The sequence below is a fragment of the Schistocerca piceifrons genome, chromosome 2 (genome assembly GCF_021461385.2).
Source record: "Schistocerca piceifrons isolate TAMUIC-IGC-003096 chromosome 2, iqSchPice1.1, whole genome shotgun sequence".
Taxonomy (NCBI): domain Eukaryota; kingdom Metazoa; phylum Arthropoda; class Insecta; order Orthoptera; family Acrididae; genus Schistocerca; species Schistocerca piceifrons.
The window spans coordinates 24216563-24239725 of record NC_060139.1 but is presented as its reverse complement, the minus strand read 5'-3'; the positions used below and the strand labels follow the sequence as shown (position 1 = coordinate 24239725).

Below are 23163 nucleotides of genomic sequence, written 5' to 3'. Positions count from 1 at the left end.
ATTAGGGACACTGTTGCTCCTGGGGTATCGGCGAGGACCATTCGCAACCGTCTCCATGAAGCTGGGCTACGGTCCCGCACACCGTTAGGCCGTCTTCCGCTCACGCCCCAACATCGTGCAGCCCGCCTCCAGTGGTGTCGCGACAGGCGTGAATGGAGGGACGAATGGAGACGTGTCGTCTTCAGCGATGAGAGTCGCTTCTGCCTTGGTGCCAATGATGGTCGTATGCGTGTTTGGCGCCGTGCAGGTGAGCGCCACAATCAGGACTGCATACGACCGAGGCACACAGGGCCAACACCCGGCATCATGGTGTGGGGAGCGATCTCCTACACTGGCCGTACACCACTGGTGATCGTCGAGGGGACACTGAATAGTGCACGGTACATCCAAACCGTCATCGAACCCATCGTTCTACCATTCCTAGACCGGCAAGGGAACTTGCTGTTCCAACAGGACAATGCACGTCCGCATGTATCCCGTGCCACCCAACGTGCTCTAGAAGGTTTAAGTCAACTACCCTGGCCAGCAATATCTCCGGATCTGTCCCCCATTGAGCATGTTTGGGACTGGATGAAGCGTCGTCTCACGCGGTCTGCACGTCCAGCACGAACGCTGGTCCAACTGAGGCGCCAGGTGGAAATGGCATGGCAAGCCGTTCCACAGGACTACATCCAGCATGTCTACGATCGTCTCCATGGGAGAATAGCAGCCTGCATTGCTGCGAAAGGTGGATATACACTGTACTAGTGCCGACATTGTGCATGCTCTGTTGCCTGTGTCTATGTGCCTGTGGTTCTGTCAGTGTGATCATGTGATGTATCTGACCCCAGGAATGTGTCAATAAAGTTTCCCCTTCCTGGGACAATGAATTCACGGTGTTCTTATTTCAATTTCCAGGAGTGTATAAGCATCGGAGTCGCAACGTCATCTAACGCAAAAGAACAGTGTATTACGTACTGTGACAGCACGAGCTCACAATGTAAGGAATACTGATGACCATCACTCATTAAAAGATCTCCGGAGCACATTCTGTACGGATGGTGCTCCGGTTGCACGATTCTCGGAATCGACTGGGGTTTTGCTCTCGATTAGAGTTTAGAGCCTATTTTCCTCAGGAACGGAGCCACGAAGCGGAGGGGCACTTGGCATAGGAACCACGGAGTGAAAGAAGCAGAAAGCGTGTTTGTCTTGCTGTGGCGAGCACTAGAGAAAGGTGTTCAAACTCGCTGAGTGAAATGGTGATGTTGTGCTGCCCTAAGCCGCTCCGCGTCACTGTATGTTCTGATGTTACAAAACCGAAATTATATGAAATCGTATGATATGTGGATTTCAGAAAAGTAATACGAAGGTGAATTGGCACTAGCGTGGCTACTTTTGTTCGTGGCCAGCGGTTGGTACGAGTTGCGTTGATATACTTGCTATTGACACTTGGTTTTCAGAACACTGTCTGGTGTGGTAACGCCGAGCAGAGACACGGTTTCTGAAGCTCTGCTAACTACAGAGCAAGTGAGGTGCTATGGTTGGATGGTGTACTGAGCTGGTACTAAGTTCTTGCATACGAATCTTCAATTTATCTGCTGGAAGAGGGTGGTGGGCGGACGAAGGTCCCAGTATTTGGAGTGAAGAACTACTGGTGCTTGATCAATTGGATGCATCGCATATCACTCAGAGACACTAATGTGGAATTCTACCGGAGATGTTCTCAGAGCTTTAAAAAGCAACAGCTCCCATAGAACACATGCTGACCAACTTGTAGCCCACAATCACCACCCAACCACAATAGAAACAGACTTAAGAATAATAAAACCCAGCCGTAGCCTATACAGGAACTGACCATTGAGGAAAACTTCCATATACAGAAGGCAACAGCAGAAGAAAAACTAGTCTTAAACGAATACACTACACTCTGCAAGGGCACACTATTTAACACATTAAAGGAACTGGTGAACAAATGAACACTGACTGGGCTGGGACACACAAAAAACCACAATCACACTCTGTCTTGGTGAAGTGAAAAGTGTTTTACTACGTTGTATGTGGAAAATACTTGTTATAGTTACGTGTGCATCACAGCACCTCACCACGATGCGGAGAAGGAAAGTGCTTGCCGCACGAAAACGTAAGTAAAAACGAATATAGACGCCAAAACATCGCAACAAACTAAATTACTTTCTAGAAGATAAGTTAACTCCCATCAAAAAACTTTCTCATCAACATTGTTTGGTTGCAGATGACAAGCTACCTGTAGTAAATAACACACAAGTGATCCAGAAGATTCATGCACACCAAACGTAAAGGTATTTGTAAAACGGAACGATCTATTGTTTGAACTGAACATTCACATAATTTTATAATAATTTAAGAAAAATGTTCACGTTACAGAATAAATAAAAACGAAAACCCATTGATGATGGCACAGTGGTGCCGAAACATGTTTGTGTACTGAGAAAAAACGGGGTTTTGCGTAACTGGCGGACCTTACATCCAACAATACGTACTCACTTGTTGTTCAACGTATTTCATTTCCACTCTATTGCATTCATTTTTAATATTGTGGCCAGTTTTGATTCAACAGGAACCAAATGACCTGCATGTGTTACTCTCGTAACTGATATAATGATATGTTTGGTCTGTAACCAAAACCGGTCGCTGTTTCACAAATGACTACGTTCAAGACGAACAATGAAATCTGTTAAAGATGAAATCCCTGTGCCGATAGGAACTCGAAACTTAACGATTGCCCTTCCTGATGGACACGCTTTAAAATGCCTCGTCAACTGTCTCAAGTATCCTGTCTATATGGTGCACATTACAAAAGTATGAGTCTTTCAGGTGTTGACTGTTGAATGTGCTAAACAACAGCTATAGCGATAAGTCGCAGCGACTAGTTAATGCTATGAATTGGGGTCCACTCTCCCACCCCCCAACTCTACTAGAGTGTTCGGGGGCTGAGTGTGAAGATATTAATTAAGTAAATAATTTATCTAAATGCGTTTGCGATCATTGTGGATTTTTTTGAAGAAATCCGTCGAGATAGCTTCATACATTTTAATTTACTACGACGTTTCGGCTGGCGCCATCATCAGATCAAAACTCTGAAGTCATTAAACAAGGTTCATTGTCTGTAACAGTATAACCTGTACCCAAGAGGGTGTCAACTGTCAGCTTAGGTACAAGTTCTATCGAAACTGACAAGGAACTTGTTTTGTGAGTTCAGAGTTTTGATCACCGGCCGCTGTGACCGAGCGGTTCTAGGCGCTACAATTTGGAACCGCACGACCGCTACGGTCGCAGGTTCGACTCCTGCCTCGGGCATGGATGTGTGTGATGTCCTTAGGTTAGTTAGGTTTAAGTAACTCTAAGTTCTAGGGGACTGATGGTCTCAGATGTTAAGTCCCGTAGTTCTCAGAGCCATTTGAACCACTTTCAAAGTTTTGATCTGATGGTGGCAGTAGCCGAAATGGCTGTAGCCGAAACGTATCAACATATGAAAAGCTATCTCGACGGACTTCTTCCAAAAAGCAGTGTTGCCGAAATGGACGCGTCCGGTTTCGAGTGACAATTCAGCACAAGTTTTAAATCATCACAAAATACATACCACACCCAGTAAGACGATGAGTCTTAAACATTCGGTTAACTTTAGTATTGTGTCCCGAAACGGATTGAGCAAGAATGCTTTAAGATGGTTTCTGTCGTCATATGCGACGATACTTACCTGTCCGCTGCGTCGAGTAGCATCTCTGTGTAAGCTAAGGGGAACCATCCATTGGTCTGGGTACGCAGGTTCTCGCCAAACTGCCAACCCTTAATGCGTTCACCTGTAAACATTTGAAAAGAAATATTAGTTCTGATTGGGAAAAGAGAGCGAGAGGAATATTGGAGGAATTATCCTGGCATTTGTTTTCAATGATGGAATTACGGAAACCTACTTTAGGATGGCCAGACGGGGATCTGAAACCCGGTAATTCTGAATGTCGAGGACACAGTGAACAACAACAACTGGCTCAGTCTCAATGAAACAGCTACGCTTTTATGCACTACTGGAGTGGCAAACACAATGAAGGCTCTGGAAACGTATGATTGCAACATAACTTTATATGGAAGTGAAATATAAAATGTGGGAAACCAAGAGGTGATGAAACTCGAGGCAATGTTGTGGGAGGTACAGGTCATTCACGATGATGGTCTACGAATTGATTCTGTAGTAGCTACCCAGTTATTACAAAAGTACTGACTACTATTAATTTTATTGTTCATATTGTGCTCGGTGTTGCTCTCACCTAAAACTGTAACAGAAGAAGAGTAAAAATAAAGTGGCCATGAGAAGTACAAAATGAAATGGCACTAAAGAAACAGGTTCGTGAAGAACTGTATAGGAAACCTTTATCAGAATGAAGGTAGGTGACTGAAAAATGCACATAGATTAGTTAAATTGGCACTGGGAGGAGCATTCGCGGAACATACAGAAGCAAATAGAGAATAAAATCGATTGTGGGAAACCATCGGTGCAAACGTTACACACACTCGAGAAGATAAAAATGTAGCCTCATATGGTCGTTTGCTCCGATAGTACAGAAGTGGAACTTGTAAACAGTGCTCTACGGCAAATGTTAATTGTAAGAAGAACCATGTGCGAACGCTGTAAACGCTGAGGCTGGCAACACACAGTATTCGACGACGCCGACATAATGAGATCCATCGTTGCCTTCAGGCAATGTATTCTTTTCTTCATATTGCAAATTACATGGGCCACTGTCTATTATTGGTCTTTTACCAATAATGTTTAATTTACGTACCCGTGCAGACAGTTATTGAATCACACTATAATGCCTGTTTGTATTTTCTTGGCACAAATACTAAAATTTACTTAGCATTGTAATTTTAAAGAGAGAATAGTGGTATTTTCTTAACAAATACCATCCGAAATTTATACTGTTTAAGAAAAGTCATTCAGTTCAGTTAAAACATCTCACAGATATGCCTGCTGTGTAATGTTGTAACGTACTCACATTTTCATGAGGATCAACCAGTGATCTAAAATTAAATTAATTCCGATAGCATTGTTCGATAAACATTGAAGAGAAAAGATTTGCATAATAATGTTCGAAAAATGTATCAGCTGTGTATTCATCAGTTATGTATTCGTTTATGTATACATGTGTGTAAGGGGCATGCGTGTGAAGACAGTAAGGCTGAAGACTCATTTCCTTGGTTATTTTAGATATTTCATAGTCTAGAAACATACCGGGTATTTTCGTATATGTGAGTGACCTGGCGATTAACTAGTGTCACAGTAAAGCACAGAATAAATATCACACGAACAAAATACACTACTGGCCATTAAAATTGCTACACCACAAAGATGACGTGCTACAGACGCGAAATTTGTCCGACAGGAAGAAGATGCTGTGATATGCAAATGATTAGCTTTTCAGAGCATTCACACAAGGTTGGCGCCGGTGGCGACACCTAAAACGTGCAGACATGAAGAAAGTTTCCAACAGATTTCTCATACACAAACAGCAGTTGACCGGCGTTGCCAGGTGAAACGTTGTTGTGATTCCTCGTTTAAGGAGGAGAAATGCGTACCATCACGTTTCCGACTTTGATAAAGCCTATCGCGATTGCGGTTTATCGTATCGCGACATTGCTGCTCGCGTTGGTCAAGATCCAATGACTGTTAGCAGAATATGGAATCGGTGGGTTCACCAGGGTTATACGGAACGCCGTGCTGGATTCTAACGGCCTCGTATCACTAACTTTCGAGATGACAGGCATCTTATCCGCATGGCTGTAACGGATGGTGCAGCCACGTTTCGATCCCTGAGTCAACAGATGGGGACGTTTGCAAGACAACAACCATCTGCACGAACAGTTCGACGACGTTTGCAGCAGCATGGACTATCAGCTCGGAGTCAATGGCAGCGGTTACCCTTGACGCTGCATCTCAGACAGGACGCCTGGGATGGTGTATTCAACGACGAACCCGGGTGCACGAATGGCAAAACATCATTTTTTCGGATGAATCCAGGTTCTGTTAACAGGATCATGATGGTCGCATCCGTGTTTGGTGACATCGCGGTGAACGCACATTGGAAGCGTGTATTCGTCATCGCCATACTGGCGTATCACCGGGCGTGATGGTGTGGGGTGCAATTGGTTACACGTCTCGGTTACCTCTTGTTTGCATTGACGGCACTTTGAACAGTGGACGTTACATTTCAGATGTGTTACGAACCGTGGCCCTACCCTTCTTCGATCCCTGTGAAATCCTACATTTCAGCAGGATAATGCACGACCGCGTGTTGCAGCTCCTGTACGGGCCTTTCTGGATACAGGAAATGTTCGACTGCTACCCTGGCCAGCACATTCTCCAGATCTCTCACCAATTGAAAACGTCTGGTCAATGGTGGCCGAGCAACTGGCTCGTCACAATACGCCAGTCACTACTCTTGATGAACTGTGGTATCGTGTTGAAGCTGCATGGGCAGCTGTTCCTGTACACGCCAACCAAGCTCTGTTTGACTCAACGCCCAGCCGTATCAAGGCCATTATTACGGCCAGAGGTGGTTGTTCTGGGTACTCATTTTTCAGGATCTGTGCACCCAAATTGCGTGAAAATGTAATCACATGTCAGTTCTAATATAACATATTTGTCCAACGTATACCCGTTTATCATCTGCATTTCTTCTTGGTGTAGCAATTTTAATGGCCAGTAGTGTGTAGGTTCGAATCCTGCCTCGGGCATGGATGTGTGTGATGTCAGGTTACTTAGGTTTAAGTAGTTCTAAGTTCTAGGGGACTGATGACCATGGATGTTAAATCCCATAGTGCTCAGAGCCAATGTGATGATCACAATCTTACCTTCGCACCGCAAACGATTACATCTAAAAGAAATTATGTAACACAAGAGAAATTATTTATAAGCTGCATTGTCTTCTTCAGTAACTATGGTGTGTTTTGAAGAAAAATAATTAACTTTCAGTCGGATTGCGAAAATAACCATCACTACACGATAACTATCACTGGTTTTTTTTAATTTTTTTTTTTTTTTTTTTTTTTTTTGGAAAATAATAGCTTGCACGACATTATATAGAGTTGCGTGCGGATGTTACAAACTAGAAATAGGGGAGATGAAAGGAACATCGAATTTTTCAGGGCTGATGAGTAACCTTCGATTACGTCAATCACTGTATATCAGTCGGATGGTGCTGCGTAGTTCCATCGGTACTGTCCTGGCCGTCACGCTTACTATATTGTGTTTCAGTAACTGGGAAGTCAGCAAACTCGCGATCCCACGGCCTAAGGCCACTGCAGTGACTGTCGGACTCACCCATGAGCGCGATGACGTCCCCCTCGAGGAAGCTGAGCTGGTTGTCTCCGCTGGACAGGTAGGCGTACATGGCGCGCGCCAGCGGCGCGTCCCCGTTCTCCGAGGCGACGGCCAGCGACTTGGGCCGCGGCTCGGGCTCCGGCGAGGACGCAGTCACGTCGCGGCGGTCGTAGCGGGCGGACACTGTGCAAGCACAACAGCAAGTACCTCAGTAAGCGCAGCAAGTAGCCTCGCCCCAGAGGAAGCGGTACAGGCAATGCAACGTACAGGTCGAGTCGTGTAACACGATACGTGCCTTACGTTGCATAAACGATTCAAGATATTGAAACAAGTTTTTCCGAAAGCGGTAGTGCGCATAGGAGCACTTCATTTTATTTTATCACTCGTAGTCTTCACTCTGGTATCAACCGAAATGTTAAAACCTGTATGTCTCTTTAATGGGACGAATTACCTTCTTGTAACGCCACTAGAAAGCTTTGGAAAGACGAGCACGATTGCATAACATCTGTTCACACTTGCGTTGAAACTAAAGCAAAAGTATCTGGGAAACATGCTAAAATTGATAGACAAGGTGGACGGAATCGGGTATTGTGATATAAACGCGGGCAAATGCCACGTTCCACTGTATCAAACATTCGACAGTTTACTGTTTCTCACAAAAGCTGTCCGCTTAAAAACGAACACACGTTTTAATGTACAGGGTGTTTCAAAAATGACCGGTATATTTGAAACGGCAATAAAAACTAAACGAGCAGCGATAGAAATACACCGTTTGTTGCAATATGCTTGGGACAACAGTACATTTTCAGGCAGACAAACTTTCGAAATTACAGTAGTTACAATTTTCAACAACAGATGGCGCTGCGGTCTGGGAAACTCTATAGTACGATATTTTCCACATATCCACCATGCGTAGCAATAATATGGCGTAGTCTCTGAATGAAATTACCCGAAACCTTTGACAACGTGTCTGGCGGAATGGCTTTACATGCAGATGAGTTGTACTGCTTCAGCTGTTCAATTGTTTCTGGGTTCTGGCGGTACACCTGGTCTTTCAAGTGTCCCCACAGAAAGAAGTCACAGGGGTTCATATCTGGCGAATAGGGAGGCCAATCCACGCCGCCTCCTGTATGTTTCGGATAGCCCAAAGCAATCACACGATCATCGAAATATTCATTCAGGAAATTAAAGACGTCGGCTGTGCGATGTGGCCGGGCACCATCTTGCATAAACCACGAGGTGTTCGCAGTGTCGTCTAAGGCAGTTTGTACCGCCACAAATTCATGAAGAATGTCCAGATAGCGTGATGCAGTAATCGTTTCGGATCTGAAAAACGGGCCAATGATTCCTTTGGAAGAAATGGCGGCCCAGACCAGTACTTTTTGAGGATGCAGGGACGATGGGACTGCAACATGGGGCTTTTCGGTTCCCCATATGCGCCAGTTCTGTTTATTGACGAAGCCGTCCAGGTAAAAATAAGCTTCGTCAGCAAACCAAATGCTGCCCACATGCATATCGCCGTCATCAATCCTGTGCACCATATCGTTAGCGAATGTCTCTCGTCCAGCAATGGTAGCGGCGCTGAGGGGTTGCCGCGTTTGAATTTTGTATGGATAGAGGTGTAAATTCTGGCGCATGAGACGATACGTGGACGTTGGCGTCATTTGGACCGCAGCTGCAACACGCCGAACGGAAACCCGAGGCCGCTGTTGAATCACCTGCTGCACTAGCTGCGCGTTGCCCTCTGTGGTTGCCGTACGCGGTCGCCCTACCTTTCCAGCACGTTCATCCGTCACGTTCCCAGTCCGTTGAAATTTTTCAAACAGATCCTTTATTGTATCGCTTTTCGGTCCTTTGGTTACATTAAACCTCCGTTGAAAACTTCGTCTTCACATCACTTGCAGCGCCATCTGTTGTTGAAAATTGTAACTACTGTAATTTCGAAAGTTTGTCTGCCTGAAAATGTACTGTTGTCCCAAGCATATTGCAACAAACGGTGTATTTCTATCGCTGCTTGTTTAGTTTTTATTGCCGTTTCAAATATACCGGTAATTTTTGAAACACCCTGTAGTTTTCCTAAGACCTATATGATAGGGTATTGAGTTTGTGCCTGTGCTAAGAGGACTTTTCATTCAGTTTCTCTTCAACCTAGAGGGAACGGAGTGCACGCTGCAAAATGACTGCCACGGGTTGAGAAACTATGGGGAGAAACGTTGCATAGACTCCCGACAGCAGTTACCGAAAGTTGTATTGCACTCATAAAACTGACAGTTCTTCAAAGGTGGCTGCCTGCGTATCTACGAATGATAGTCTCATTGAAGCCAATACATTTGTTAAATCGCAATGCAAGAGTCTGAATCTGAAATACACTAGGCTATTAATTATCACACAGACCCACAGCCAAAAAAATTGAGTCAAATGATCACTTTTGACATAAAGTACAAACTATGAGAGTGAAGTGGTCACGTAGACGCGAAGTTGCAACACTTGTTCACGGTGAGAGCTGGATGTTCGATCGATGGCTTCCCGATGATTACGGTTCGGCTGTTACCTGGACTTAGAGGCAACTGCTGAAGTCGGGATGTTACTTGAACTGGCTTCGAAATCGGAACTGTTGGCTTCGAGTCACACAGCTTTTTAAATACTGGCTGAGCGGAAGTATATACGTCCCACTCTGTTTTCGGACATTTGATTCGCATAGGGAAATAGTGAGGCAGCGGCCAGAGTGCAGTCTTTCGCAAGCCACACTGTAAACCTGTTGTTACTCTCACGTTGACGTTTGCCGAGTAAGAAAGCCAGAAGACCTACCTGTATTGCCCGGGGGGGGGGGGGGGGGGGAGGGGTACGCCACAGGATGCACCAGTCGCCGCAGTGGTATCATCATTACTTACGTCTTTTGCAAAACACTCGTCTGCTGTTTGATTGACACTTAGGATGTGAGGTACAAAATAAATATGCCTGAAGAATGGAGCACAGAGATTGTATGATCTGTTCTTGTGGGGAAAATATACAGAAACAAGAAACAAATTTGAATTAAATCAGCATACGAGAAACATGTGAGAAGGTAACTGTTCAGATTCCCGATCACGGTACCACGTCATGTGAAAACTTACATCTCTCAAGATCATCAACCTGCGCCTAACTGCATGGCGGACAGCTCCCGTTTCGTCCGATATTCCGTCCAAAAAACTGATTCCCCTTGCCCAACTTCCAACCAACGACTGCCAATGTGACAGATGAGAAGAATAACAAAGTTTAAGGAACCTCGGGGAAAAGAGAGGAATCTTCCCACTTCTGTCATACAAGACCCACATTTTATTGTCCCAAGGTTGGCCCTGGGATAATTCCGAGTTATCGTTACTGGTCAACCTGTGTGTACCATGTACCATGTGGAATAATGCAATCTCATTGGATAAATTAAATTTTTGGAGTGAAAGGGAACTGATGCTGCTACACTAGTCAGCTGGCACTGTTTACCTGGGACTTTGAGGTAAGCAATGAAAGTAAAAATGTTGTGCACAGATTATCCCAAGGAAATGGCAAGGCAGCACGTAGGCAGACACCTGCTCCGTTCACACAAAGCCAGTGGAGTGGAAAACAGGCTGGCTTCCGTGAAAGTTGATCAATGCCCAGGCAGATGTTCTCGAACTAACTGGATTGACAGGCTGCCCTCTGTCGACGAAGGATACCCCTAGCTATACCTGAACTGCAAAACTGCAAGGAGGGGCTAACCCACATCTCTAAGTACAAATTTCCATTGTCCACAAACATAACCACAAAATAGTGTCCGAAAAAGAATTGATGGAGCACAGTGATATGTGACAGTAGCGTCACAGAATACCAGCTGTTCCCACATTTTTCCTCTGAAGGTGCGCTTTGAAAATTCTGGTGCTTATATGGAACACTTTGTTTATGCTGAAGGTTGACCTTTCTATTTGTCATATGCACACTCTTGCAATCCAGATGCCATAATTCAACTTTTACGTCGACAAAAGCCCTACGTTATTGAGCCAGTACACTAAGCGTTTAATATTCACGCCTGAAGTACCATGGTGCTGCAGTCCTAAGTCATGGCTTGTGATTATTTGTCTTCGTAAAATGAATGTCTCTCAAGACAAGAGCCGTTTGGCTTTATTCACTGTACTTTATCAGCATGTGATGCACCAAGGCCCATTACGCGCTCCGAAAAAGACAGTTTTAAAACTATCGAAATCTAAGTGAAAGTTCCAATAAACCTTCCTTTGCAAGTCATTGACTGATATTTTCAAACTCTCCAAGTTAACAGAATTAATAAAATTTTAAAATCCGAGGAACATTTTTATTCGTTGGTTACTTAAATTTTAAATCATAACTGATAACACAAAAATCTTGATAAATTTTTTAAAAAGTAGGAAAAAATATTGAAAGAATACGATGTTTTTGATAGTTCTTTGGGGATCACTTATTCACTTCCATATACAGTTTGCGAAACCCTGCAGTAGACAGTGCTCACGAAGGTTTTATAAAATTCTCTTTTCTCATTTTAAAAATGTGGCAGTTGACAATAAACACACGAAGATAACGGAAGTTCTGCTGCAGACACTGTATTTGCTACATACGTTTCAAAGCAACCGGAAACAAGTGAATGCTGCTCAATGTCATCAGATTCGTGTCGAGTTTCTTCTCTACTTGGAGCACCACCACAAAGATTCTTATTATTGTTGACAAAATGCCGTTCCTCTTACAGAAACCGTAGCTTACCCCGCATCTATGTCGTGTGGTACCTACGTTGTACTTTAGTAGCTTTGGCTTATCCTCTCGCTGCATACAACGAGAGAGTCCGGTGCTTTTACAGCAACGGATTCGGCCCGCTTTGATTTTCCGTTTGACCAAATTTCTACAGCACTTTTGCGAAACGTTTCGACGTCGACATTAACAAGCGTTATATCACTGCACTCGCTATTTCATCTTTCGACTGCTATTAAAAACTACATCATGCTATTAAAAATATGTTTTCTTCAACATCTCTATTGATACAAGAGTGAATAGTATCAACCGTACAACAAAATTAGTGTCCCTATGCCTCCTATAATTTGCCATAAGTCTCCTATCAATATCTGGAACCGTTCAGTTAGACCACGTATCTCGGATACCCTTGCGAAAAGTTTCAACGAGAACACTAAGAAGCGTTAAATCACTGTACTTGGCTTTTCAAGCTTTTTCAATGCGTTGTAGCAAATCTCGTTTGATGAAAGGGTAAAGAACATTAACCAAGCAACAAATTACAACAAGCGTCTAAGCATACCAACAACTGTCGTAAAATTCGTTTCTGTATCTTTTACACTTCACCAAATAGAAGGTGCGCACGGTTGAGGTGATCCGCCGCCGCCAACTTGCCTTGGTCCAGGGACTGTGTGGAGGCGCTGAGGTCGAACTCCGACTTGGCCCTGGAGAGCGGCTTGAGCGGGCTGTGCTGGCTGGCGGCGTCGCCGATGGAGCGCATGTCCAGGCACGACGCGTCCATCGACTTGGTCTTGCGCAGCTGCGACGACATGGACACACGGTCGTCCTCGGTCCGGTCGCGCTCCGCTTCTGAGGGCGCGTCCTCCGAGTAGAAATTCACCTGCGGACATCCCGAGGCTCAGCTAACAACGGCTGACTTGGTAAAACAAAGACAGAACATCCAGGAACATTTAATGTTTGAAAAATCTGGCACACATTATTCCACGTATGCCTTCCCATACCCACTGTTCAAGAGTCGGGCACCATGCATTCGTTCGGTTAGTTAATGATCAAAAATAATACCACAATTTGCATGTTTTTAAAAAAAAATGTTTTTCAAATGGAGGAAGGCGTCTTTTATCAATTGGTGCAGGTAGTATTGTCATTACTGCCATAATAAGATTTTATAAACATTGCACATCTACCTTCACATCCACACTGAAGAGCCAAAGAAACTGGTACAACTGCCAAATATCGTGTAGGGCCCCCGTGTGCACGCAGAAATGCCGCAACACGACGTGACATGGACTCGACTAATGTCTGAAGTATTGCTGGGGGTGGGGAATTGACACCATGAATCCCGCAGAGCTGTCCATAAATCCGTAAGAGTACGAGGGAGTGAAGGACTCTTCTGAATAGCACGTCGCAAGGCATCCGATATATGTTTAATAATGTTCACGTCTGGGGAGCTTGGTGGTCAGCGGAAGTGTTTAAACTCAGAAGAGAGTTCCTGGAGCCACTCTATAGTGATTTTGGACCTGTGGGGTATCGCATTGTCCTACTGGAATTTACCAACTTCGTCGGAATGCACAATGGACATTAAAGGATGCAGGTGATCAGACGGAATGCTTAAGTATGTGCCACCTGTCAGAGTCGTATCTCGACGTATCCCATATCACTTCCAATTGCACACACCCCACACCATTACAGAGCCTCTACCAGCTTGAACAGTCCCCTGCTGACATGCAGGGTCCACGGGTTCATGAGATTATGTCAATACTCGTACTTGTCCATCCGCTCGATACAATTTGAAATGAAACTTGTCCCACGACGCAGCATGTTTCCGGTCATCAACAGTCCGATGTCGATGTTGAGGGGTCCAGGCGAGGCGTGAAGCTTCGTGTCGTGCAGTCATCAAGGGTGCACGAGTGGGCCTCCGGTTCCGAAAGCCCATATCGATGATGTTTCGTTGAATGGTTCGCACGCTGACACTTGCTGATGGCCGTGCATTGAAATCTGCAGCAGTTTGCGGAAGGGTTGCACTTCTGTCACGTTGAACGATTCTCTTTCAGTCGCCGTTGGTCCCGTTCTTACAGGATGTTTTCGGGGCGCAGCGATGTCGGAGATTTGATGCTTTACCGGATTCCTGATGTTGACGGTACACTCGTGAAATGGTCGTACGGGAAAATCCCTACTTCATCGCTACCTCGGAGACGCTGTGTCGCATCGGCTCGTAGGCCGCCTATAACACCGCTTTCAAACTCACTTAAATCTTGATATCCTGCCATTGTAATAGCACAAACCGATCTAACAACTGCCCCAAACACTTGTTTTCTTATATAGGCGTTGCCGACCGCAGCGCCGTATTCTGCCTGTTTAGGAATCTCTGTATTTGAATACGCAAGGCTATACCTGTTTCTTTGGCGCTTCAGTGTAACTCTACAACGTTTCGTACACACATATATTTTAATTTTAACCCCTCGTTAACTGCTCTTTCTTTCCGTTAGAACACTTTTCTTAATATATTGAAATATTTTGTTAAACTTTTACTTAAACTTCTTATTTACGGTTTCTACATATACATACAACGTAAGGATACAGTACACCATGTTTTAGAGTTGTTATCGTGTATTCTTTCCACTACGCATTAAGAAGTTTTATTATCATTTTACATAAAATTTACTATACAGCCATTAATTTGAAAACTATAACACATCACTTACGTGTAACCAAAATTTGTATGGTAGAAAGTAGTATACAAATCAAAGAACAAGAGTGTAGAAGAATACAAAAAAAAATCAAGAGACCATCTAACTACAACATATGTAATTGTCAGTATCAATTCATAGCATTCAACCATTGATTTTGTTCCTAAAAACCGCAATTTTAACAAATCATACAAACCTCGCGTTCGATGGTCAAAGCCAGCTACAAAAATTACGTTGTGTACGAGCTGTATTTCAGGTGGATATTACTTATAACGGTTGCTGTTTACCCGAAAGTTCGTGCTTGGCTTTGCAGAACATTGAAATCCGATATGACTATATAACTGGGCAGTTTTTTCCAGACAGCTCTTCACTGTAGATAACAGTATGATATGTGGAAGGTCTGAAAAGTCTTTAGGATACACCATAAACAGCAAGGATCCCAACATTCTTCCCTGCAGTACGCCTGCAGTTACTTCTACGTCTGTCGATAAGACCCCATCGAGATAGAATGTTGCATAATCTCTTCCAAGAAATGTCCAATCCAGTCGCGTATTCCGCTTGGCACGACTATCGGTCTTCTACGGTCACACTCATCTTGTTGTCTGATGCTATGTGATCAGTAGGTGAGGGGGCGACATGGAAGACCTTGTTACAGTGTATGTGTGGTCTGCAAGTGGCTACGAGCTGCAGTACTAGGGTGTACCTGGACGTGGGGAGCTCACCTGCCGCAGCCTGGCGGCCATGACTGCCTCGACGCCGTCGGGCAGCGCCTCCCTGGACTGCGCCACCTCCTGCCAGGCGTCCAACCGGCCCTCCAGCGCCTGCCGGCACTGGCTGTGGTGCAGCAGGTAGTGCTTCGCCAGCGAACACTGGCGCTCCAGCACGAACCCGTAGCGACGGCGCTCCTGCGTCATCGCCTGCAACAGACACATTACACGTGGTAGCACTGGAATGGTACGAGAATGACGAACCTTCCCAACATACTAAGCACTCCCGCAAAATTATTCCTGAAAGCTGGACAAATTAAGAGGTTAATAGTATGATGAAAAATTTTCATCTGTACCATTAAAGTGACCCTCAATGGAATTTTCAAACCCTATTCTACAAAAACCGTAAAGCTGCCTGAGAACATTCGGTGTTTAGTAAAATTGTAACGTTTCATTCCCTGGGAAATCATGTCTGTTTGACCAGTAGTTACGGTGTACGCTAGAATCAGTTTCCGATATCTGGAGTAAGGTGCCTCTTGCAAATCTGGCGATGAAGATTTGGTCTTTCCTTAATACTAATCGTTTGTAGAGGAGACCTATGGGGCTCAATCAAGGGCGAATGATTTTTCCAACATGGCGAATGTTTCCAAGCTACAGCTATAAAACTACCATGTTGTTGTTGTTGTGGTCTTCAGTGCAGTGAATGGTTTGATGCAGCTCTCCATGCTACTCTATCCTGTGCAAGCTGCTTCATCTCCCAGTACCTACTGCAACCTACATCCTTCTGAATCCGCTTAGTGTATTCATCTCTTGGTCCCCCTCTACGAATTGTACCCTCCACGCTTATCTCCAGTACTAAATTGGTGATCCCTTTGTAGGGAAGCAGCCTACTCACGCCGTAGTAAATTCACATCAGTCTTTCCATTGTGTGCCAGCCAGTTCGCTGCAACTAGCTCTGACGTCATAAATGTTGCGCAATACTTTAAAAATCAAGCAAATAACCTAAAACATTTCTAGCATGTCAGGAGTAATACTAAATTAATATGTGTTGAATATCAGTTCGATAACTTTAACCATTTTCGAAATTTGGACGTTTTTCTGTAAAAATCATTGGCGCAACAGAAAAGAGCTAGAGACTTCAAAATTTATAATTAGATTCCTTTTTCATAAATATTTAATAGAAACAGTCTTCTGGATCTCAAAATTTAAGATTTTAGTTGAAATTCAATATTTTCTGGTTTTTGTCTTAAAACTTATGGAAGCAAGATAGATTAAGTAGGCTAATAAATAAGGCTAGGATGTTTATATTTAACTAGGTTGGAGATCCGCTATAACTATGAAGATGTGAGAAGTTTCATTTGAATACCTATAAAACTATAGCGATAGCGTATCTCCAAAGGGCCAGTTCAGAGCTCGTCTACTAGGTGCAGTATAATTAAATTAATTCTCTCGCCCAAAATATTCAACAAAATTTTATTATCAATACTTACCTGCGTGCTGAATGCACATTTAAAATAAGAGCTTCATCGGCCATAAGCAAAAGAAGCTATGATTTATTTAATAACTTAAAGTGGTGCGTTACTAGTCCAGCGGCTAGTCGGGAGGGCCGATTTGATCAGGCGTTCCCTTAGCCGTCCGCACCGCGTCTTTATATATAAGAACGCTGCGCGAGGAAGGAAGGCCCCAGTTCTCTCCAGACGCTGAATAGCACGCCATCTGTGTCGGGAGTCGCGTCGCGTCGGTATCATTGCTACAAACAGCCTCGGATGCCGTATTAAGTTACTCGAGATACGCGTAACCATGAAATCATTTTCGAGTGAAGTGCTAATTCTGGGTTGACTTTAATTATCGATCTTCAGTTTGCGTATTGTCGTATTTTCACGTGCCGCCGCGGGACAGACATTCTAACAATTATTTAGCGTGGCGTTTGATGAACCTTATCATCAAATTATGGCGAGCTTCATTTAAATATTTAATTTGGACAGTTATAGTTGCATCAGCGCATTAGACTCTGAACTGCTGTTAGTCAGATTGTGTGGATTCTTTGTTTTATCTGTGATTTTCAGAATATAGAGAAAGTTTTTTTCACGATAGTTTTTGATTTTAAATCCCAGACAATCTCCTAATTCCTCAGAGCTATAAGCTGTAACTATAAGTGTATTCTCAGATGAAGTGGGCACTAGGAATTCTAATTACAGGCTTCACGTTTTGCTAATCACTTTCTGGTTGCCAATATTGTAGTTAGACAGCCAGTGTTGAGAACGGCGAAAGACAGCATAAATAACATTCTAAATAATAGGAAATGCAGTGTTTCTACATTCAAACAAATTTTATATAACAGCAACACATAAAATTCCACCCGCCGCCCCACACCTTGATGCCTCAGAATGTGTCCTATCAACCGATCCCTTCTTCTAGTGAAGTTGTGCAACAAATTGTTCTTCTCCCCAATTCTGTTCAAAAATGGTTCAAATGGCTCTGAGCACTATGGGACTTAACATCTGAGGCCATCAGTCCCCTAGAACTTAGAACTACTTAAACCTAACCAACCTAAGGACATCACACACATCCATTCCCGAGGCAGGATTCGATCCTGCGACCGTAGCGGTAGCGCGGTTGCAGACTGAAGCTCCTTGAACCGCTCGGCCACTGCGGCCAGCCCCAATTATGTTCACTGTCTCCTCATTAGTTACGTGATCTACCCATCTAATTTTCAGCACTATTTTGTAGCACCACATTTCGAAATCTTGTCCATGTTCCACTGCCGTGTATGGCCACACTCCATACAAATACTTTTAGAAACGACTTCCTGACACTTAAATCTATACTCGATGTCAACAAATTTCTCTTCTTCAGAAACGCTGTCCTTGCCATAGCCAGTCTACATTTTATATCCTCTCCATTTCGACGATCATCGGTTATTTTGCTTCCCTAATAGCAAAACTCATCTACTACTGTCTCATTTCCTAATTCAATTCCCTCAGCATCACCTGATTTTATTCGACTACATTCCATTATACTCCTTGATATTGATGTTCATCTTATATCCTCCTTTTAAGACACTGTCGATTGCGTTCAACTGCTCTTCCAAGTCGTTTGCTGTCTCTGACAGAATTATAATGTCATCGTCAAACCTCAAAGTTCTTATTTCTTCTCCATTGATTTTAATTCCTAATCCAATTTTTCCTCTCGCTACTGTAAATTATCACACGTAAGTGTAGACTACGGCAGCTTCCCTAGTAGCCTGCATCAGTTAAGGTCGTACGCACAGTACCTGTTAATCAAGTGAGTTGCATACCTGTGTGGCGTTTTCTCATAACGATCTATTTCTTCACGTATGTGATCAACAACTTACTAGATTCCCCTTCAAACCGGAAGCGGTGAATTGTCTAGATGAGTGAGGATACGTAAAAGGCTGGGTAACCTACAGAAAATTTTTGTTCTCCATAGTTATCCTTCTGTCTCTAAAACAGTATTTACAGAAAAACTGAAATTGTGAATGTTTATTCGAAAATTGTTAAACAGAGGAATGTAGTTGTAAAAATAGAGAAAAGAATACAGTTTTACCACACAGCCCTAGAAAACGCAGGCGAAATAAAAAAAATGGCAAGACAAAAATATATCAAACATCACCTCACTACTTCGTCGAACTTATATAAAACATTTTTCTGCTATTCATAAAGTATATACCTTTAAGTACCAATACTACCAATAATCTTGACAATGCCACAATTTGCTGCAACATTACGTAGTGTACCAAAACTACCGAACAATCCTTTTGGTAGAGTGCAACTCAAAAAGACGCTTTTGAAAGCTCCTCGTTGGAAGAAGCATTTTGCACCAGAGTACTATTCCCACGGACACCAGGTTTCTTGAGTCCGATTTTCTGAAAGCCGTGAGTATCAAAACAGTTTTTGCAGAGCGGCTTGGAGCAAGCAAAAAGGGACTCCCGGAATCTGAGATACTGTTTAGAAAGTGTTATTAATTCCTAGCTTAGAAATTTGTTGACCCCTTAATGAGACATGAGGCATTTCTTCTGTTATGGAAAACTGGGAGAATTGGCAAGTTTGTTTCCCTTGAGCAGATGTGTAGTGCTCTGTGGGTTTCATGGTTTTGCTTGCTGCGTGAGCTGTTGACGAAACAAAACTTGAGAAGTAGCGGCGGCAGATCGTTCACTTCTGCAGGCTCATCGCGCTCCTGGTTACTGAGTTAGTGAATTAAAATACAAATTAGAAATACTCACGATCAGTCATAGGTAGATGTATGTAGAGTTTTATTAGATACGTTTCGTGAAAACAGTCTCGTTCCGAGTTGTTGATCACGAGATATCTAAATTTCAATTAAGTACTGAAATTAGAATTCATGGGACTGCGTGATGGCAGTAAAGTACCATTGCCGTATCGGAGGGGCGACAGCACACGCAAACCGCCTCTGCTTCCAAGTGTAGAAACCTCTTGTCAACCAGCGGATGGACGAATCCAAGGAATGAACGACTGACGAATAATAGTCTGTTCTAAAAACAGTATTTTGTAACAGTAAGAATGAAACAAGATTTATTTCAGAAAGTGTTCCTGAAGTCATTCCATTGGAGGAACCAATATATTGCACTAAAATTTTGAGAGAAAAATAATTCATGACGTGTCTTCTCTGACGTAAAAACAAATTCGAAAGTTATAAACAGGACTGACAGACAACTGTGTATACAGAATAGGTTAGATCTTCACTGAGGTCGGAATTATGCCACATGGCAGTTCATCTGAGCTATACCATAGCCTATGTAATAGTTCATTTCCGGTCGTTTTGTTTTCCCTACTCATCTACATCTACATCATACTCCGCAAGCCAACTAAATGATATGACTCAGGGTACTTCTGGTATCACTAACTTACCTCCCTTTCCAGTTCCAAGCTCGAATGGTGTGTACGAAAAATGATTGTCGCTAAGCCTCTACATTAGCTCTAGTTTCTCGAATTTTCTTGTCATGAAATTTGTCACGGAATCTGTGACGGAATTTTTCAAGAAATTTTCTTATCGTGGTCTGCCTCCAAACTTAGTGTATAGAATTAATAGATACAAAAAGAAAGAAGAAAAGAGAGGGAGAGAGATACAAAGAACAGCAGCGCGTCATTGGTTCGTCACGTATATTTTCATCTACCTGCAAGGACAGATGCTGCAAAGACGTTGCAAGGAAAGCGTTGTGGTATTACTATGAAGATTCTCCTGAAATGACGTGAAAATCAGAGATGTTAGAGGCCACATAGTGACTTGCCGATACTTGTCATGTGGAACAGAAAAGACGCAAATGATACTGGTAACTAAAGTATGTCATACACTCTATGGCGAAAATGCAGACTATTTCGCGGGGCATTATCAAATATCCTATTATATCTTCCTCCCTTTTGGGGTTTTATTTCTTTGTCTTTCCCTGTCTGTTGCTGCTTCGCTATGTGTTCCTCTTAAAAGTGATACACGAAAAGTGCACAGATGGTGTAAAAGCTGGGTCGGAGAACGTTTCGCGGTACTCACGGTCTTGAGACTGGCCTCGCAGAAGGCGTCCAGCTTGGCGCGCTCTTCCTCCAGCGCCTGGAGGCTCTTCACCTCGCGGTCCAGGGCCACAGCCGGGGGTTTGGCGCGGGTCTTCTTCCTCTGCTTCTTGATGGCCGCGGCCGCCTTGCTGTACGTCTCAGAGCGTTGTTTGTGTTGCTGCAGGAAGCGCTTCTGCTCACTCTGTAATGAAAAAAGGGTGCATGCTAAGTGAAAACTCGTCTAAATTTGCGGCTTGTAGTGATAAAATTACCGAACAAATCACATCAACAATTTTTACTGCAGAAACGCACGTCTCTGGAGTTGTTTTTTCAGTCCGCTCTGAAAGACATTCGTCCTAAAACGAGGCATACGCGTGTCGGGTGAATCGAAGACAGTAACAAGCGCGCAAGTTTAGCAGTAATTCTTAAGAAAATGTTATTAAGTTAGCCCTTGTTCGAATGGTTCAGGTTCGAATATCTAGACTGATGGCACAAAAATTTACAAGGAACGGTTTGAAAAATCAAGCAAAATTCTGAGAAAAGTAATATGAAAGACAAAACTTTCTGGAAAGGTGTCGATAGTTAGGCGTCCAGTAGATTACCTATACTGGAACTTAGCTCATCGCCTACTCTCTTGAAGAGAAAATGGCACAAATGGCTCTGAGTACCATGGGACTTAACATCTGAGGTCATCACTCCCCTAGACTTAGAACTACTTAAACCTAACTAGCCTAAGGACATCACACACATCCATGCCCGAGGCAGGAATCGAACCTGCGACCGTAGCAGCAGCGCGGTTCCGGACTGAAGCGCCTAGAACCGCTCGGCCACACCGACAGACTCTTGAAGAGAGCTCAACGAAGAAATTCGTGTGCATCTTTCGTACATGCAGAGATTTTAGTATTCTCTTGGATAAGAATGTTAGCTTGAAATAATAAGCCAAAGACCTGTTCCAAGAAATTGATCCACAAGTCTCCGATGAGATATAATTCGAGAGCTCTATCAAAAGCGGTGAGGCACAGTCAAAGAAACCTTAAAATGCCTAGTGTATTTCACTTCAGAGTTGAATGGCTATTGAGAGTGATACTTGAGTACTATAAGGATTGTCGAAGTAGCCTGACAAAGTTGTAAGGGTATTTCAGCGCAGGTTGTACTGGGAAATAATTGCCATTTCCAATGTAACCAACTCTGAAGTAGCCACTCTGTCCGTTCCACTTTCAAATGCAAGCACTTGACACCCTAAAATGCGGTAACGCTTAGACATCTGTGAGTCCGTGAATTGCCACTTGTTCAGATGTGATAAATTTTAGCTAAGTGAGCAAAAGCTATGATAGTTCGTTTCGGGGAAAAATAAACGCAAAACAAGCCGGGTGGCTGCTTGCATCTGCGCGCGCAATGACCTGACTGGCTAACTTCAATGCTAATTCAATCGGAAACGGCGCAACGTATCCAAGTTTCTCCTTATCAGGTATTTCTCAGCAAAACGTATCCTTCAACATAATTTACAGACTGTTTTGACCACCCTGTAAAAATGGTGCTTTCCCATTACCTTCGTACCAACACTTTGACCACAAGGAAAGATCGCGTCCTCTACACTCCCTAGGAGCCTTTCGTCTAGGGACTACTGTTGCAACTATCGCTTAGCTTAAGTTACCTAATCTGGCATTGTTAAGTAGAAAGGCTCACATTTAGCTTTACGTACTCAAAACGGAAACAAAGATTTCATTCGTTTGCATAAGCGTCTACTGACGGAAAAGTATGAGTTTGTGAGTGCATCTTTTCAGTTTCCACGACTATGAATAAATTTTTGAGACTACAGGTTTTGTATTATTCTACTTAATGTCGAAGAGTGTTCGAAAACCAATAGTTGTAACGGTTAACAATGTTCCACAAACAAGTCTAAATTGACGAAAATTTATATATTTCACCTTCAGAAAGCAACATTCATTCACGATCGGCCGTAACTCCTTACTGAGTACGCTGAGAGAGGTGACAGGAGGAATCCCTTTGTCACGACTTCATTTACATTTGGCAAAGTTTATCAAGATGCCGCAACAGCCCTTGCTATATATTAGCATCAATAAGACACTGTGAAGATGCTTGGCTTTTGACAGAAAACATAAGAGCAGTAGATACTGATGGTAAAAATATCTCCTACTGACTCTTAACCAGCTGTCGCTCGTTGTTTA

General features: G+C 43.4%; 1 protein-coding gene across 1 annotated transcript in view; it reads right to left on the bottom strand.

The window, feature by feature from the left end:
* Positions 1 to 23163, bottom strand: part of LOC124772889 (brain-specific angiogenesis inhibitor 1-associated protein 2-like) — a 579992-nt gene that overhangs the window by 54271 nt on the left and 502558 nt on the right. The window contains exons 6-10 of the mRNA XM_047249357.1: positions 20976 to 21176; positions 15465 to 15659; positions 12710 to 12935; positions 7334 to 7516; positions 3716 to 3818 (exon numbers count right to left, since the gene is read on the bottom strand). Of these exons, the coding sequence (XP_047105313.1) occupies positions 3716 to 3818; positions 7334 to 7516; positions 12710 to 12935; positions 15465 to 15659; positions 20976 to 21176 (908 nt within the window). The remainder of the gene's footprint in view (positions 1 to 3715; positions 3819 to 7333; positions 7517 to 12709; positions 12936 to 15464; positions 15660 to 20975; positions 21177 to 23163) is intronic.